Source organism: Chiloscyllium punctatum, chromosome 39, assembly GCF_047496795.1.
Source record: "Chiloscyllium punctatum isolate Juve2018m chromosome 39, sChiPun1.3, whole genome shotgun sequence".
Taxonomy (NCBI): Eukaryota; Metazoa; Chordata; class Chondrichthyes; order Orectolobiformes; family Hemiscylliidae; genus Chiloscyllium; species Chiloscyllium punctatum.
The window spans coordinates 25,420,101-25,438,788 of NC_092777.1; the positions used below are offsets into that span (position 1 = coordinate 25,420,101).

General features: G+C 36.4%; 2 protein-coding genes across 3 annotated transcripts in view; one reads left to right on the plus strand and one right to left on the minus strand.

Annotated features, from left to right (window-relative positions):
* The window catches only part of tbcd (tubulin folding cofactor D), a 282,112-nt gene that overhangs the window by 93,520 nt on the left and 169,904 nt on the right, over positions 1 to 18,688 (plus strand). The gene's annotated exons all lie outside the window — the stretch shown is intronic.
* znf750 (zinc finger protein 750) lies at positions 1,567 to 17,064 on the minus strand. Its single transcript, XM_072558322.1, has 3 exons — positions 16,966 to 17,064; positions 5,997 to 7,659; positions 1,567 to 4,038 (listed from the first exon to the last, which is right to left on the minus strand). The coding sequence occupies exons 2-3, from the start codon at positions 7,487 to 7,489 to the stop codon at positions 3,198 to 3,200; spliced, it is 2,334 nt and encodes a 777-aa protein (XP_072414423.1). The 5' UTR covers positions 7,490 to 7,659; positions 16,966 to 17,064; the 3' UTR covers positions 1,567 to 3,197.

Here is an 18,688-nt window from a genome sequence, read left to right on the forward strand (position 1 = left end):
CAATGACTATTAAGAGCATGTTTCAAGGCCACACTAGCAATAATAAACAATTTAATCCCTTGCAAAGTTTAATGAAATTTAATTGCCATTGTAGTATCAACAGCGAGGATGGGGGTGGGTTGATTTTTGCGAAGACAACTATGGAATTGGTCTTGATGACATTTACTATTTGATGCGCACTGTGGGATGTATGATCATGGTCTATTCGTAGTTATCACTGTTAATTCTGCATATTAGAAACAAATTGTTCATGTATTGTAAATTTTAATACTGTTCTAGTTTTGTATATTAAAGTATTATTTGTTAACTTCTAGATGACTTATCTTTTGTCTAAAATGTATTGGTCCCTGGAATCCTGAAAACTAGTCCCTAATCAGATTTTAAGGTCGTTTGATGATCTCATCCAGGATCATAATGTGAAATTGTGGTCTGGTCTGAGGTTATAACAATAGTTTTCACAAAACTTCCTTCCCTTTAGGTTTAGCTTTGTAAATGTGAAGGCTAACATTCAAAAAATCCCATAGTAGGTGAGTGATGTGTACAAGTGTCCTTCAATCTTTTTTGGACCTACGTTGTTGTTTTTCACATTCTCAAAATGATTTCAGTCCAAAATGAATCACCTCACACTTAGCTACATTGAAATAGTCTGTTTCGCCTGACAATATCTCATTAATTCCTGATGAAGGGCTTTTGCCCAAAACGTCGATTTCGCTGCTCCTTGGGTGCTGCCTGAACTGCTGTGCTCTTTCAGCACCACTAATCCAGAATCTGGTTTCCAGCATCTGCAGTCATTGTTTTTAACCCCTAATATCTCATTAATACTGATGCTTCACTATGCCTCTTCTAGTCTTGAAATAAGTATGGTCAGAACTGTAGGTGGACTGCATCTTTTCTATCGCTTCTATCGATATTTTCTCATCCCTGTGTTCAAAGACATTTCTGCCCACCTCCAGAATTGGTGGGACTTGAACCTGTGTCTCCTGATCCAGAGATACAGGCTCTACTGTTGCATCACAAGTACCCTCTGTTGTTGTTATATATTTTCATAATATGCTGAACAAACTCAACATAATTGTGGTTTTATATTTTCAGTCTCAGTACAAACCAGAATCTTCCTTGAGGTTTTGTCTAATTATGTCACCATCTGTCTACTGTAATGAAGGCAGGTTACTGAGCACCAAGAACTGTCTGTATGTACAATTCAACCCAAATGCAAAATTCACTGATTAAGAAATGGAAACTTAATTTGAAATTCAATACTAAGGAACTTTAAGGCAATGTTTTAGTTCTAAGTCAAATTTTCATCTCTGTTATCTTACTTTGTTATTCTACTACAATGACCTTTTGAATGATTCATCTATTCTGTTTAAATAATATAAGTCGTTGAGAATTTTGTCTCGGTACAGTTAATACATTTTGTTTTAGGAAAGTTATTCACTTTTGGTGTTAGTAAGTACAGACTCAAGGTTTAGAGATGTTCTTCTTATGTACACTAAAAGTTTATGAGAGTTGAAAAAGCAGTAAAATCGGCTATTAGTTTCTTGACAGATTATCTTTAATCTGGTTACAAAAAACATAAACCATTTATGTTATCATAGAATTAGTAGCACATCACATTTCCATCACCAACAGTTTCTCGAAAATATAAATTAATGTCCATATTTTTTCTGTATTGTAAAAACCCTCATGACATGCTTTCCCTCGTGCTTCAAGTGAAACTGATAAAAATAGAATTAAAAGTTTAGTATTTTAATCACCATCAGAGTTTGTGAAGCAGTTTGTAAAATACAAAGTAATACTGTACATATGCATTTTTGTACCTGTCCTTTCATCTGGGTCAGAGTTGAGGGTGTGGTGCTGGAAAAGCACAGCAGCTCAGGCAGCGTTCTTCAGATCTGCTGTGCTTTTCCAGCACTACACTCTTGACTCTGATCTCTAGCATCTGCGGTCCACACTTTTTCCTTTCATCTGGGTCAGCTAAGTACATTTAAACAAGCCTTAACAAGTCAGTTTGGATTTGAAAGAATTATTTTAATTGTCCACTAAGAACGTGAATGCCAGACTTGAAGTTCTTTAATTTGCATAACAAAATTTGCAGGTACAGGAAGGTACGTTTTCTTTTCTCTTAGTATTGGTGCTACTATTTCATAGGCAGTCCATGGAGTCAGAAATTTCCACTTAATTCCAATGGTGTTGTACTCACCATTACTGAAACTAGTATTGATTTCAGATTTTACCTAATTAATTGAATTTAAATTCCCCAGCTGCTGTGTTGGAATTTTAATTCATGTCTGTGGCTGATTAATCGTGGTTTTTGGATTACTGGTCCAGTAACAAACCACTGGGTTACTGGACCCTTATGTTTTGTAGCAAAACAAACTATCCCAGTACGTTTCTGTATACAGAGAAGAAAATGTTAGCTTTAATAATGATCACTCTGTAATGTTAAAAATACTTAACCCTCTGGGTTTAAGGTTGAAGCACCTGCTGTTTGGCATCCTTTATTAACTGGACTACTGTGAACTTCAACCATGCTATAACTTGTTACTTCGATTAACTTAATTTCACTGCTTTTATTAAAGTCTGCTTTCTGGTTCAAATAAGTAATCTGAATGTCCTTTTAAGTGCTTGTGGCTCATTGACCATAAACTGTGCTGTAGAGTTAATTAATTTTTATTAGAAAATTTAGGTACTTAATTGCCCATTTCACCTGAGGTAGTTGTGTGAAGCAATGTAAAACCAATCATTGTTAGAGTTGGATTTAGATCACCAACTGCACTTTGTTTTTGCAGCTTGGAATAAAAATATTAGTTTTTCATGGCAGGCTTATGTTGCTGCATTAATTTGAGCTGCTGTCCCAAAGAACCTTAGTCTTCTCGACATCAGCACACTGTATCGCACGCAATAATGCCAGCTGAAAATGCAATGGATCCTGCAATACTTCAAACAGAAACTGTTGGTGTTGCGCTATAATCTGCCACTTTTAACCAACACCCAGTATAGTGAGTATAATAACATTTATAAGTAGACAAAAATCAATGAGGAGTTTAAACACACCCTCATCCTAGGGTGTGTTATGCTTCTCGGTGACTAATCTAGGCTTTGAAATCTTGTTGGAAACAATGGTCGTCAACCTCACGTGGTTTAATAATTTGCTTAGTCTAATTATTACTGGTTTCAATTGGAATTGTACCATCTTATGCAACTCTAGTTCTCTTTCTCAAATTGAATATTCTACCACAAACATTATTCTTTACAAGTGTTGTGTCTCGTTGTGTTTTAACTGATTCTTCATTTGACCTTTTTAGACTTATTGGTTTATGTTCATTGTCTAATTTGTCAAATTCAGTGTGTTCATTTTTATAGCTGGGGCCCTCCAAATTAGCAAATTGCCCAGTTGGCAAAAGGGACCATTCCTCATTATATTTACCATTGTTAGATCCAGCTAGCTGGCAAAGAGCCACAGCAGCCGACTGCTTCTGCTCATCGTTACAACTTTGCGTACCTTTCAAAACTTTTTGAGATTGCAGGTTGCTGACAATGTTTTTGTTCCATTGACCTGTTGTTTTGCAATGTTTGGCAATATCAAGGTCTTCCAGTGGCTTAATCTTCAAGTCAGAATGAAGAGATTTATTGCTATTTAAGCATTTTGCATGTATTCTCAATTCTTTAGAAGTTCTGTCCACTTGTGGTGGAATAGAATCTTCAGCTGTTTGCCAGCCATGATTATGTTTAGCTTTAACGGAGAGATTTAAAGGTACTTCCTGTACATTTATAGAAATCTGAAACTCTTTATCTTGTGGATAATCATTGTCAACTGAAGAACATTCATTTGAGTCTTGAAGAAGATTATTAGTTTTAGTTCCAACAAGCTTGTCCTGCTCTGTTTTTTCTTTGTCCTTTTTGGAAAGGTTTAAAGGGACCATGCTGCTGGAGCTTGTGTTTGAGGGTAATGGCGGATTACCTTGGCCATAATCCAGAATGGTGGCATTAGAAAATGTTAGATTAGATGTTGATTCCTCATTGACATCTAGAGTTCTGTAAGTAGAGTAGTAAAATACAATTTACAAATTGAAATTTATGACTTTTACATATTTAAAAAAAGACACATTCATGCAGCACCTTCCACAATCTCAGGATGACCAATTGGTACACCATCCATCACCTCCAACAGTCAGTCTCTCCATCTCTAATTAATTTCTGTACATGGTAAAGGTAAAGTTACTATTAATCCGCAGAACCAAGGACTGATCTCATTAGAGAGAGATGATTGGTGGGAAGTTTAACTTGAGGGTCACCAACCTCAGGCAAGGGTAGGGTTGAGAAGGTTGGACCTTCATGGTAACCTCAGCCAGTGTGGGAATTGAACCCATGATGTTAGGCAACACTGCATCGCAAACCAGCTATCCAGCCAATAGAGCTAACCAATTCCCCACCTACAAGCTGTAGCAACTCAGCCAGATTCCTTCAAAAATAGCTTCTAAAGTGGTGACCGCTACTATCTAGAAAGACAAGATCAGCAGATACATGGGATTACCAAACCTGCAAATTCCCCTTCATGTCAGATGCCCTGATTTGGAACTGTATCACTCTTTCACTGATGGGGTCAAAATCCTGAAACTCCCTCACAACATTGTGGATGTGCCTACACATTGTAGGAAACCCAATGCTGCTTAAGTCAATCAAAGCACAGACAAGTCCCACAAAAAGGTGATACATTACAAGAGCTTTTGTCTTTGGTGGTGTTGCTTCAGGGAAAATGTTATTGAGGGCAATGGGAAAATATCTGGTTTTTTTTTGGATAACATCATTAAATCTTTTACATCTACTTGCATAGACAGACATGCTCTTGGTTTAATGCCTTATTTGAAAAATGGCATGCTGACAGCGCTGTGCTGAAATTCCAGCTTAGATTATGCATCCACATCTCTCGGCTGATTTGAGCAAGTCTGTTACCACTGAACTAAGGCCACCTCGGCGGTTGAAGAAAATTTTAGAAATGTTAAAAGCTAAGAAAGAACAGTAATGACGGAATGTCCAATTGGATTTTTAAAAATAGGTTGCTTATGTTTTATAAGCAGATAGCAACACTTTAAATGACCTCATGACCTTCATGATTCACCTACTTAGGTGAAAATGGGGCCCAATAAATTAATCAAGTATTGAGAAATCACAAGGATCGTTTGCTTTATCTTTGTTTTGTATGCTTTGTTGCTGTTTATAAAACAATGAAATTACTGCAAAATTTTTAACATTTCTGGCTATATCGCATTTTAAGTAGTGTCCATTTTTGGATGCATTACTTCATTAAAAATGTCTTTTGGGATATTTACCAAAACAGGACTAGTCTTGAACGATGGAGGAGACTTTAGAAGTTGTATTATTGTACTGAGAACAGAGAAATGTGGGTAATTAAACAGGGAGAAGTATTTAATATATGATTGGTTTGGTAGTTGATGGATAAAGACTGTTTCCATTAACAGGAGGGCAGGTTTTTGGAGAACACCAAGTGAAATAACTGATAAAAGACACAGGGTGGACATTAGAATTTTTTTTTGTGATGAGTTATAAGGATCAGGACTGCATTGTTTGTACGGATAGTATAAATAGATTCAACAGTAACTTTGAAAATGGAATTGCATCTGTACTCAAAATGACGAGATTTTCAGGGCTACAAGAAGAGAGCAGCAACTGGCTGATTTGAATGGACATCTATTATGCTATATTTTTCTAAAGAGATTAATAGTTTTGTTACTGTATGAAAATGAGCAGTAATTAGAATGATGAATAATATATTTTGGTTCACACAGCAATTGTGTGTTATTTGGATCAAATTTCTGAAAGTAAAGCCTTCTGTCATTTGAGCTGAGTTTGATTCCATGAATGATTGCTAGTTTATAAAGTGTTATTGCAGTAGTCACAAAATGCATTTAAGTGTGATCTGAAGAATTCAAAATGCCAAAACAAAAATTGAAAACCCTTGGCATTTGCTGTACCTGCTTTCTGGGCCTGGTCTTTCTCGCCGGTCGTGTTGAATGTAGAATTTATTTGCATGTGCATTTCTGATTGGTTTGAAGTGCATAAAGGTTTCTTCCAATTTGTAACTCTTAATACTTGTGCTTGAAATAACCTTGTTCGGCAATTCACCAAAACTTTCTGAAACAGTACTCCTTTGAGCAAAGCTAGGACTAGGTCGCCCTGGAGAGCCCATTGTTGCACTTCCTGCTCTTGGGCTCATTTTTATATTTGTTGTGTGTGAGAAAGAGTCACTGTTAACTTCCAGTTCTACAGTGTCATTATCTTTTACATATTTTGTCGGTACTGAGTTCTCCCATTGTGTATAAAGCCTTCTGTGAGTGTTCTGGTGGTAAAGTTCAGATGGTGATGAAGTTTCGTAGAATGAGGGAGTTCCAACTGATTGGGTATTTTGATCCCTACTGGTATTACTTCCTTGTTGAGGCTTCATACCAAACTGGGGCATGTGGTATTCAGTTGAGTTGAGATGTTGGATTCCATAAGGAATAGGAATGTTTGAATGCAAATGATGCAAAATCTTGTACTGCTGTAATGTTGATGGAACCAAATGCCTTGGCAAAGTCATACCTGGATTTTGTAGATGAGGAAGCAGAAAGTTCCTCTGGTCAGTTGAGACATACAGTGGAATTGTTGGGTTGTCATGTTCAGGTGGCTTACCAGTGAGGAGATAGGGTGAAAAGACTACTCTTGAACCTCGTTCACTGAAGTAGTGTGTATAGTCTGGAATCAATGGTGATGTGTTGGGAGGAATTGAGCCAAAGCTTTTATCTGCTTTACAAAATTCTGGTGAAATTGAAGAACATGCTCTCCACTGGTCACCTGGACTGTAAAATGCTGATTTCACGTGGATGGGAGATGCTCTGTTGTTTGAATTTTCAGAAGCAGAATGTGTGTCTTTATTGGCTTTTTCTGGTTTTTCACTAGATCTCAGGCCTCCAACAGGCAAGAAAGCTGAGGATCTTTGATCCTTTTCAAACGTTTCTACTTTTTCAGTTTCAGTTGTTAAAGGAATCAAGTAATGTGGTTCCTTATGTTGTTTCATATTTGGAACAGGAGAAAATGCATGATTATCCATTCCCACGTTTTCTTTCATGTCAGTAGTGTTGATGATTTGATGAGTTGAGGGTTTATCTGAGACAGTATTTGAACATTCGGAATTTTTATTCAGTCTATTGACTGTTATCTTTGTATTATTGCACTCGTTTGACTCATCGTCTTTCTGGTTGAGTATATTAGTCTCATTGCAACTTCTCTTTGAGCATTTTCCTGTTTGGTCCTGGTCTGTAACTAGTGAAATTGAATTTTCACACAGACTGTACTTCATGTGGTTAAACAGATGTGATTTTTCATTGCATGTAAATGGGCATTGGAAACACTTGTATTTGAATGGTTTTCCTGGAGGTCGAGGAATGTAGTGAGGTTTCTTTGGTTTGCGTTCTTTAGTAAGGCTCATCTTCTATATTCTTGATCAAATTTGTTGATCTTGTGCTTCTCCTGCGCCTTTTTTTTTTTGCAGATCTTCCAGTTTACTATACAAAACTAATAAATGGAAAACGTAACTTAACTTGATGTTGAAGTGACCAATTTTATGGTTAACCTGGTACTGGAAGAACTTTCAAGAGGCTGTGGAAGACAGAACAGAAGCTGGTTAACATTGTAAAAAGGACAGAGTAAAAGCCAGCATTTTCCTTTTAGACAAGCCTGATTTCAAAAACAAATTGGGCAGTATGCCAGTGGGTCATCTTTTGTACGATGTCAATATAAATAAATGAGATATGATACATTATGTAACATACTGCTTTTTAAAAGTGTATCCAAATTTAATATACAAGATTTAAAACTTCTATGTAAATGTTATTTCAGTTAGGTTGAAATATCCCCATAGCTACAGTTGCTGTTTTAAAAAAAAATCATACTCATTTGTAAATTCACAGGACATGGAAAAATGATTTACACCAGATTTTCCATTCCATTCTTTAGCAAAAGCATTTCCTCCAGCTGTTGGATAGTTTAGAACTATATTGTATGAAAAGTCACGTTACTGCTGTTAGCATGAGATGGTTAGTTGTTTTATTACGTGGCTGAATGAATAATGATTATTAATTCAGCAATAAACTATACTTAGAACATAGACAATGCTGTCAATTTAGTTTTAGTTCATTTCATTTACACCAGATGAGTGTTTTAAAAATTGATGCTAGCAGAGAGCACAATCCATTTGGCTCAATCAGTTGAACACTCTTCAGGAGTGAAAAGGTATTGGATTTAAGCTCAAATCCAGGACTTGAATCCATAATTCATATTACCATTTCAACTACTTTGTGACATCCTAAGTACAAACAATGCTGTTTAAGTGCAAATTACTTTTAGAAAATGTCTACATACAGACAATTTGGATAAAGGCATACCTTGCCACTTCTCCATTCTGACTGTGGATGATCCTATGATTCTATTGGCGATGGAGAATGGGACTAATTGAGTGGCTCTTTTGGGAGCTTGTACAGATGCAATCTGATGAATGGCCTCCTCTTGTTTGTAATATTCTATGATTCATATTAACAGCAGAAGGACTATATAGGCTATTTGTGCCAAACTCACAATGCTATCTTTCAAAATATTGGATTCAGATCATGTGCAGCCAGAATATAATGGCAAATAGCAAACTATTTTATCACTATCCATTTAACTTGGCATTTATAAAGATGTTTCTTTTCCACCAGAGACATGGCTGCTGTTTCATTCATATGTCTGCAACTATAGAATATGGGACTATGTCCAGCACTGTCATGTAAATGGGCATTAGACAGTAAATTTAATTATTCTTTTGTGAACAGCTTTGATAAAAGATTTAATTCACAATTTTTTAAACTGAGCTTTCAGGAGCTGGTGTAAACCGTTCAGTACCTTGAGCCTGCTTAGCCATTCAATAAGATCCTGGCTGCTTTGTTTTCACTTTCAATTCTACATTCACAACTACCCTTGATCCTCCTGCCAACCAAGAATCTGTCCATCCTTATCTCAAAGACGTTCAAATGTCCTACTTGGTCATATTATTTAGGTGGTTTGTTGGGAAGATGGAACTTGATGTTGAAGAGTACGAAAGTTTGCCGAATGATTGAATTTGGATTGCATTTATGAGTAAATGTGGGCTTAAGTGGCAAGGCTAACATAATATATAATTTCATATGTTGTCAGTATTTTTGCACAAAAGCACTTCCCAAAGCAATCTCTTTACCATGTTTGGATTTGTAAGCTGTAGTAAACTTCATGTATCATAGAATCACACATGGGGGATTCTCATTTTGATTTATCAATAAATTGTGAATGTGTTCAATGTAAAGTAAAGGGCACTTGGCCTTTTGATCCGTGGCATTATTTTGTCTAAAACCGTTAAGGTCCATGAATTCAAGTTTCACCGGCCTGATGAGAGAAATGGAGAAGCTAATATTTTGTTTCAGAAAGCTTGTTCCATTAGCTTGAGTTGCCAGCAAGGCTTGTTGCAGCTTGTCCATGTTACAGTTTTCTGGTTATAGTTCATGAGAAACTCTGATAGTTTCGTTCTCATGGTTTGAAAGCTGTGTGATATATTATGCCAAGGCTAGATGCTTTCATTTTTAGGAAGGAGATTTAACTGATGTGTTCATTATTACTAATTACTCATTATTGAGCTCTATGTAGTCTGAACCACTTTTCCCCCACCTCTGATATGTTCTAATTAATTGTTTCAGTTGAGCTTTAAATATCCTTATAACTGAAATACATGTTTTAATTACTAAGTTCATTTGTCTCTGGTTTTTAAGAAAAAGGAATCCTTTCAATTTCTGGTCAAAACTTTATTTTCCATAGTTTGCAAATAGAAGCAAAACAAAGTTGATGATACCTGAGACAAAACAATACTGGGCTACAGCTCATTTACGAGTAAAGTCCTCTCCAAGCTCTGATAAACATTCTGCCACATGTTAAGAATCTGAATGGTTGTCACAACCCAGAGATTTTCAGATAATTTCTATGTATTCAAATGGTTTGGAAACTATCTGAATCATCTGAACTTATTTTTTGAAAGTGTCTGACTTAACTTCTGCATCTGTTCTTATGAAGCCTTTAATATAGTTTTACATGATGAATAGACGGGATATTCCCTACATAAAAACAAATTTTATCATCTGCCATAAAGTCACAATTTTATTGAAAAATAATATTTTATTTTACATCTTACTCAAACATATTTATGCACGAGAAAAAGAATCTTCTGTCTGTATTGTTTTCTTGTCAAATGTTTTGACAATTCTTATTTGTCTATTTATAATATGTCCATATTGTTAAGTTGACTGCAACCCCATCCTCATCCCAGTTCGATTGCTTTGGTACCTCAAATAGGCACCTCCTAACTCCTTAACAGATGTGAAATTTTAATGAAATATTTCATAGGTTGTGACCTACTCCAGTTAGTCTCTGCTCTCAAACTCTTATTTCACATCATCTGAATTCACCTGCCATGCCCATGGTGAATCACTAATTAATCTCCGGAGCTCATTGTGTACAAGTTCCTTCGGAAACAAACAGTAGTTTGCCCCGCTGGAACTCATCACCTAGCCTTTCATAAAACAGACTTGGGCATTGCCCTCAATGGGCTTTGCATGTAAATATTTAATTGGCTGCATGGGTGATTACTGGTGATGTTCAGTAGTTTACAAACAAAAATAGTCATGGTGATTTTGGTGGCAGGAAGGTTGCTCACTTGTGTTTGATAACACTTCTGGGTGGGGAAAAAGGGGGGAAAAAGCAGAAGAGCTGTTGTGGTGCAGTAACAGTGCTCCATCTTCTGAGCCAGTGGACCCAAATTTAAGTCCCACCTGTTTCAGAGGTTTGTAATGCGGGACAAGAGGGGCATTGGTAATGTCCCTGCATCTGAGGCATAAGGCCTGGATTCAACTCCCACCTGCTCCAGGGGTGTGTAATGACAACCCTGAACAGGTTGATTAGAAAATAAATAAAGCACACTCCGGGGCATTTGTGGTAGTCCCCACGTCTGAGCTAGGAGGCTAGATTCAAATCCCACCTGTTCCAGAGGTGTGCAAGAACAGATCTGAACAGATTGATTAACGATATTAAGGAAAAAGTCAATACCAGTGGAAAAAAAACATTCATTTGTGCGTAAAAAAAACTTATGGATATAAAAACAAGAAAAAAAACAGATCCAGAGGGGTTTTGTGGTGCAGTGTGTGGGACCAGGAGGCTTGGGTTGAAGTCCCACCTGCTCAGGGATGTGTATTAACATCTCTCAACATGTTGACTTGGAAAATATCTCTAAAGCAAACCTAGAAGGCTCTTGTCATGCAGTAGTGTCCGTACCAGGGGTTCCAGGTTCAAGTCCTACTTGTCCAGAGATGTGTCATAACATCTTTGAACAAATTGATTGGCAAAAGAAAACTCAGGAATTGGTTTGCTGAACTGTCTGATTTGGGCTAGGACTCGCCTATGTATGGTTCTGTTTTGGTCATAGAGTTATATAGCATGGAAACAAGCCCTTCGGTCCAACCAGTCCAAGTGTTCAACAGTAAATGATGTTCCTTTCCATTTGGACTTTGAGTTATTGCACACGTGATTCATAATATTGGAGGACCCAAGAGAAAGGCTAATATATTGTGCTTTTGTTCACTTAATGCGCTCATTTATTTTCTAATCTTACAGGGTTGCTTGTGATTTTCTGTTAATAAGTTAGTGCACTGTAAGCTACAAAGTCTCTCCAGCTGTGTAGTTATGCAAGGAAACATGTAAACATATTCAATATGTTGGGTAACTTGTAGGGCAGGGCTTCCCAAGGGAAGTCAGGATCCCAGGTGTGGTTGTAGGATCGGACTTCAAGGCTGTAAGATCTGAAGAAGTAATAGCTGTGTTGGAGTGGGCTTCTAGGTTACAACAGCTGTGCTCCCAGTCTAACTGGCCCATGCTGTCATAGTTTTTACAGCTGTTGTGACAATTTTTATGTCTTGAAATGGGGTCACAGTGGGAAAAGATTTATGAAGCACTGTTCTCTGGTTTAAAGAGTTTAAATTCAATTAAGAGATCTCTGGACAGCAGACTTGAAAGAATTAATGAAGTGATGAGCACTGAATACTTCAACTCAGTCTTCCAACCGTAGGGCAAGTATTTGTAGCAATTTGCTGCTAACAGCAGCGTACAAATTATCAGGCAGTGTATTTGCAGGATAACATTTTGGGCACTTATGACATTGAATGGAATCAGATACAACTTAGTTTTCTCTTTTGAATGTATTGATTACTGGATTGACAAATTGATAAAATTCAAACATTTTGGTGTCAACTTGCCAGATACTATAACTATTGGCTGGCTGGTGTATTTTCCAAAACAAGAATCCATTGGATACCTTTTTTCAGAACTGCTTCTGTAATTTTGCTCATTCTCATAGCAAATCTTATTCTTGTTGTACTACAACATAATTCAACAACAGACAGCAAAGGTGTATGCGGTATATGTATGATGTTGAAATGTGACTTTAATAATCTTGAAATTTAAAAATTCAGAGCATTGGAGTCAATTCAAAGTTCACAGCTTTATCAGTCTGCTAATTTGTTGCCACAGGGTCTGTAGAAGTGTGTAGAACAATGGTGATAAATGTGCTCCCAGCCAGATCACTCCACCCAAATGATTGATCACACCTGCAACATTGAAAGCTGAAAGTACAGCGTGCACTCAGTTACACTGAAGGGTTGCCTTTGATACCATCCTGAATCCACTTTTGAGAATGAAGTAGGTGTTAAAACCTCTTTAATGGCTCCATGTCAATTCTTCCAGTGGGCTCTTACTGAGACCAATGACATAGAGGAATTCTACATCTAATAATTGATAAAGTAAATTAAAGTTTTTAATGTCTTCTTCTTGACTGAAGTATATTATATTCTGGTTCAACTTACATTTAATGAATAAAGTATTTATTTTGAATTATAAATATCACAAGGTGGCTAAAACTAAGGGACATTGAATTTATTATTCCGGAATTTCCAAGATTTTAGTGTGTCAATAAACTGAAACCACTTCCTTCCACGTTTAGGTATTGGTGAAATTTGCTTTGAGCTTGATTAAGTAAGTTTTTTCCGGTTGCTGTGTGATGAGTCTTGAATGGTTTCAGTTCTACTTGCTTTAAACAAAATGCTTTTGTTTTTTAAACAGATTCTGGCTGGTTCCCCTCAGTTACTTTGTTGTCATGATACAGTACAACACTTGAATGTGGCCTCCCAAAGATATATTCTACATGATTTAAATTGGTCTAATGTATGTAAAGATTAAAAGATATAAAACTTATTATATGAAATATATTTGAGATTCATACTTCCCAACATGGAATGCAAGAACAAGAAGAAAAAAAAAATATTGTTTCATGAGAATAAAGTACACTTTTGAATATTTGAGATGATCATGTATTGGTTTTTGCATTCTGAAGATTGCAAGTTGGAAGGTAGTTAAACTGTTACATTGCAAATTAGATATTAATGCAATAATTTTGGTCATTACTCATGTACTGTCCTCACCTGCAGAAATAGATTTTTTTTGGAATATATATATATATATACAAATTATTCTTGTAATGATCATGCATTATGAGCAACAGCAATTATGGCAACTTATGAGTGACTTTAACATAGTGAAGTATCTAAAGCTTCATGGGAGTGTTATACAGCAAAATTTAAGACTGAGCCATATGCAATCACATCAGAGTAGGTGGCCAAAACCTTGTTCAAAGAGCGAGCCCTAATGGAGTGTCTTAGACGAGTAAAGACAGCCAGAGAGACAGAAGTTTTTAGGAAGAGAATTCTACGCCTTCAGGCATGGGGAACTGAAGGCATATTCACCAGTAGTGAAACAGCAAAAATCTGATATACTTTAGACCAGAATTAGATATGCATAGATATCCAGGAGGATATGGAACTGGAAGAGATTGTAAAGATAGAGAGGGTTGGGACCGTAGAATAATCGAGAACAAAGATGAAATACCAGACACAGTTAGGTAAGCAGTCACAAGAGTGATGGGACTTGGTACAGGTTAGAAACCAGAAATCAGAGCATTGGATGATCTCACATTAACCAAGACCAACCAGGATTCCAATTAAATAATCAAAACTAGAGGTCACAAAGGTAAGGTGGAGTGTTTCAGCACTTGAGCAAGCAGGGACTTCGATCAGGTAGGTTAAGGAGGTAAAAAAAGCTTCTCTCTGTGGCATTTCCAGGAAGTTCATCCGAAGGTCAAAGATGGCACCATGTTTGTGAACTTGGTGCTGTAAATGTAAAAGGCTGTGTTGATGAAGCTCAACTGGTAATGTCACTAATCCATATAGATCAACAGGTCAAAATTCAGTTCTTAATTTTTGGGTTACCCAGTTGATCATAGCTGTGAGAGTAGTAGGATGCTGCATCTAATTTCACTGGACCTCACCCAGGAAAAGGAATATTCACCCTAGCTTTTCAATACTGATTGTTATGCAGTCAATTCTGTGCATATTTGGACATTTTATGAGCATTAGGTAAAACTCAGATTATTCTCCTACAATCAAATTTAACTTACTGCCATTGAAGCTGGCACCTGATGGATAGCCAATCCTGCAAAAATTATTAAAATAGCCAAAAAAAGTACAATCTATATTTCAACATCTTAAAGTGGTGTTCATAACTTGCCATATCTTTATTGTGACCATGTGGCTAAACATCCATTTTAGATGGTAGCATGACATATTTTGTTTCATTCAACGTTTGCAAAAATGCATAAATTACAAACTACTTTTAAATTATAAAAGTGTACAAGACGTGACTGTACAGATAATTCATGGGGATGGGGACGCTTATAATTATTAGTTTTTCTTGTATAAGCTTCTATCCCTTTTACATTTTGTTTTGCTTTTTAACTCTTCAGTTGGCATTAACTCTCTTCATGAACTCTCATGATTGCTCTGCTCCTAAACGCTGTACTCATTGATATCTTTAAGATGCTTATGGAAGCTGGGAGGATGACCCTTCCTTAATTTCTCCTCCCTCCCTGCAGGGAAACATTTAGCCTCTGTTTTTGCCACCCACTGATGGCATGTATAACTTGTTCTATTTTTGGTGTTGGTGTTGAAATGACACTCGGCACAAAAATGGGCTCCCGGCTATTGCAATAATTTAAAGGTCAAAATGCCGATACATTCCTGAACCACCCAAAGTAAAAAATTACTCCTTTTCTGCCAGAAGATGGCCAAAGAAGGCAAATATCTGACCATACAAATTACTTTATTTGAGGAAAGGTTACCCTTTTAAATTCTGAAAAATAAATTTAAACTGTTTGGAGACCTGCTTTGATTAATTAGCTTCTTGTTTCCAATTTTGCTTCTAAAACCAGTTTAGAGGATACCATTTTTAGTGGTTAACTCTCACCTTCACCTTATCCTTCTCAAGTCTTTTTCTGACATACCCATTTAAAATTAAAATCTGAGCCAGCAGGTACATCCAAGAGCTTGATTACTGAAGAAATTATTTATTTTGATTAATGTTGATTGTATTTGCATTTATATAGGAGAAATATAGTTTTCTTAAGCATCTGAAAATAGAAACAAAGGCCATATTAAAATGGGAAATCCAACAAGAAATTAGTTTAAAGATGAGAAATCTATTCCTATGTAAACTTAATGTAGTCTGTACTTGGTTTACGTGAAGCTCCCCTGTCTTTTGTAGAGTTCTGAGATATTAACTGTCTGAAAAGGCAATTGCTCATAGTGCTATTTTTCCAGCAGCCTCTATAATGTATGGATGAACAGTTCAAGATGACACGCCTTCCAGTGTTTCTCATTCTTCAACTTTGCAGAGTTTCTTCCAAGCCTACTCATACCAATCCATTCAAAGATTGAGAACTTGCTAATTGTGGGAATTTCCTGTGGAAGCTTCTGTGGCATGGAATATTGGTATACTAAAGATGACTGATTTGTATTGGAAGAGTATCTGAGCCAGCAAGAAAATCACTTTACTTCAGTAACTTGTCATACGTCTTGCTTGCCTGTTTCTTGTGAAATACAGAATATGTAATTTACAAGCTATTGGTAGGCTCATCTCCTGTTGGCTCATTTCTGTGCCTGGAGGACAGAATGACGATGGAGATTTAGATGCTGGTTCCTGAAGTGGGCGTGTATGTGCTGACACAGACTTTAACCTTCACATAGTACATTGCTTAAAGCAGTAGCACAGGTGCACGGGGACAGAAAACTACTTTTTAGCAATTAAAAAAAGTTCTTACTTGAAGATTGGGTTTTGAATCTTAATACATTTACCAAAATCTATTAATTCCTTCTGATTTTAACCCCCAAGTTCTTGATCTGTTTCCTGGTGTTGATTTATAATTAGGCATACTTAAATACATAAAACCAATTCCGTCAGATTTGTCATTTTAACTTTTGAATTGTGGAGTACCACATCATATTCATGAATTAAATATAGTTTTATCTCTAAAGTATTTTGCCATTTTGGAATAATGTGCCAGTAAATGAATAAAAAGCTCCGCATAGTTAGTGCCAATTTCTCGTAGTAGGTCGTCCTTTTTAAATAAGTCTCTGCCTTTTCCTAAAACACTTCATGATGAACTGGTTGGTCTATTTAAAAGTTAACGTCAATCATAAGTTAATTTAATTAAAATCTGTAATAAAATGTGATAGATATTAAATAATAACGTAAATTATATTAATTAAATCTGCTTGCTAATGATTCAGACTTCAGAAAGTTTAATTTTTAGTGAAATATTTTCAGTCAGTGCATAATACATTGTTCCTTAGTACCTAAGTAAAATTTACCAAATCTAGGCTAGCAGTTATTTTGTGGAAAACATCTGATACCAAACTTTAATGTATGGTAATTACTAAAAGTAAGTTTAAAAAAAATCAGTGCACTTACCTTGCACGTATTGAACAAGTGTGTTTTTTTTTGTTGACCACTATCGTTGCAATGAATGTAATTTACTCAAGCAAAGTGTGTGCTCTTCTTGACTGCTAGGTGAGAATGAAGCTAGCAGTTCCAATAGGAGGGACTATAAGTGAAGGAGTTGGACCCTGAGGGCATGGAGATGCACCTGATGTTATTCCTGCCCCAGGCAATGATTCATGTGTTTCTATCCAGTTACAGCCTTCTTCCAGTATTACCTCAACAACTGATTTGCAAAGCAAAATTGTTTTGGTTTCTACTGGCCATTTTATAGAAAGCTGTCATGTTTACACAAACTTGAACTTCTGTGGTGTAAGCAAGCAGTTTTGTTTGAACTGTAACTCTGCTTGCTCTAGTCTTTTGTTTATAATTTTTTCCCTTCCCCAAACTCCTTAAACTGTTTAAAATATCTTTGCTGCAATTGCAGACTGTATTAAACCTTACCAAACAAGTTCTGTTGGCTCTGTTTGTACACCATTACTGACGTTTAGTCCTTAAGCTCCTCCTGAAAATGTTAAGCCTGAAAGTATGTTTTAAAATGAGACATTTGCAACAGAATATGTTCCATATCTTTCATACTCGAGAATCCATATTGTATAGCGCAAAGAAATTCTTGAAACTTCTCTTCACTGAGACTTTCTAATGTTTTCTTTTAATAATGTTTTGGTTAATGTCCCAAATCAGCTTCATAATGACTAATCAATCTCCAAGATATCTTTGGCTATATAGCACAGATATTAAAGGAATGTGTTTTAGGATGTTTTCTGTGGTTTCCAGCTTAATGATTAAACTTCATGTGTTTTATCCGGCAAGAGATACAAAGTGCTTCAGATGGAAATCTGTGTGGCTGTGGATATTCTTCAAATCTGTTGAACAGGTAGTTTGTTGATGTAGCTTATAATGCTGCGGGAGTATCTGTCGTAGTCTTGGCTGAGTGGTAGCAATGTTGATTGCAGAATTAGAAATTTGTGGGTTTAAATTCTACTTCACAGATTTAGAGTCATAGAATTAACATGTTTGATGTTCACATTTCACTGCTATACAATGTGAACGTGACTCTATCAGAGATGCTTAGATAAATTAGTTGTTTAGATAAATTGTTGGTTTGCGACCCTGTCCACTTGCTTTGGAGCAAAGATCTCATGAAGAACAGGGGAGTTCTACTCATCCTTTGGCTTTCATTTATCTGTCAATCAGCATATCCTAAACAGATTATCTCATAATTTTTCTTATTTGTTGGGCCTTTCGTTGTGCCATATTTGTCTATTGATGCCTAAATGGGTTGGAGCATTACGATGTTGTGAAAGGCATTACATAATGCAATTTCTTTCTTCATTCGTTTTGAAAATATTGAATGGAACTAAGAGGTGTATAAAATCATGAGTGGCATGATAGGGTAAATAGACAAGGTCTTTTGCCTGGGTGGGGAGCTAGAGGGTATAGGTTTACGGTGAAAGGGAAAAAATTTAAAAGGAACCTAAGAGGCAACTTTTTTCACGCAGAGGGTGCTGCGTGTATGGAATGAGCTGCCAGAGGAAGTGTTGGAGGCTGGTACAATTCCAACATTGAAAAGGCATCTGGCTGGGTAAATGAATAGGAAGGGTTTAGAGGTATATGGGCCAAGTGCTGGCAAATAGGACTAGATTAGGTTAGGATATCTGGTCAGCATGAGCGAGTTGGTCCAAGGGGTCTGTTT

Bases quoted from the DNA above. Each gene is read 5' to 3' on its own strand.
- znf750 (XM_072558322.1), bottom strand. From the start codon at position 7,489: ATGAGCCTTACTAAAGAACGCAAACCAAAGAAACCTCACTACATTCCT. The intron at 4,039-5,996 runs GTACAGCAAATG...CTCTACTTACAG, and splicing joins AGACCAGGCCCAGAAAGCAG to AACTCTAGATGTCAATGAGG.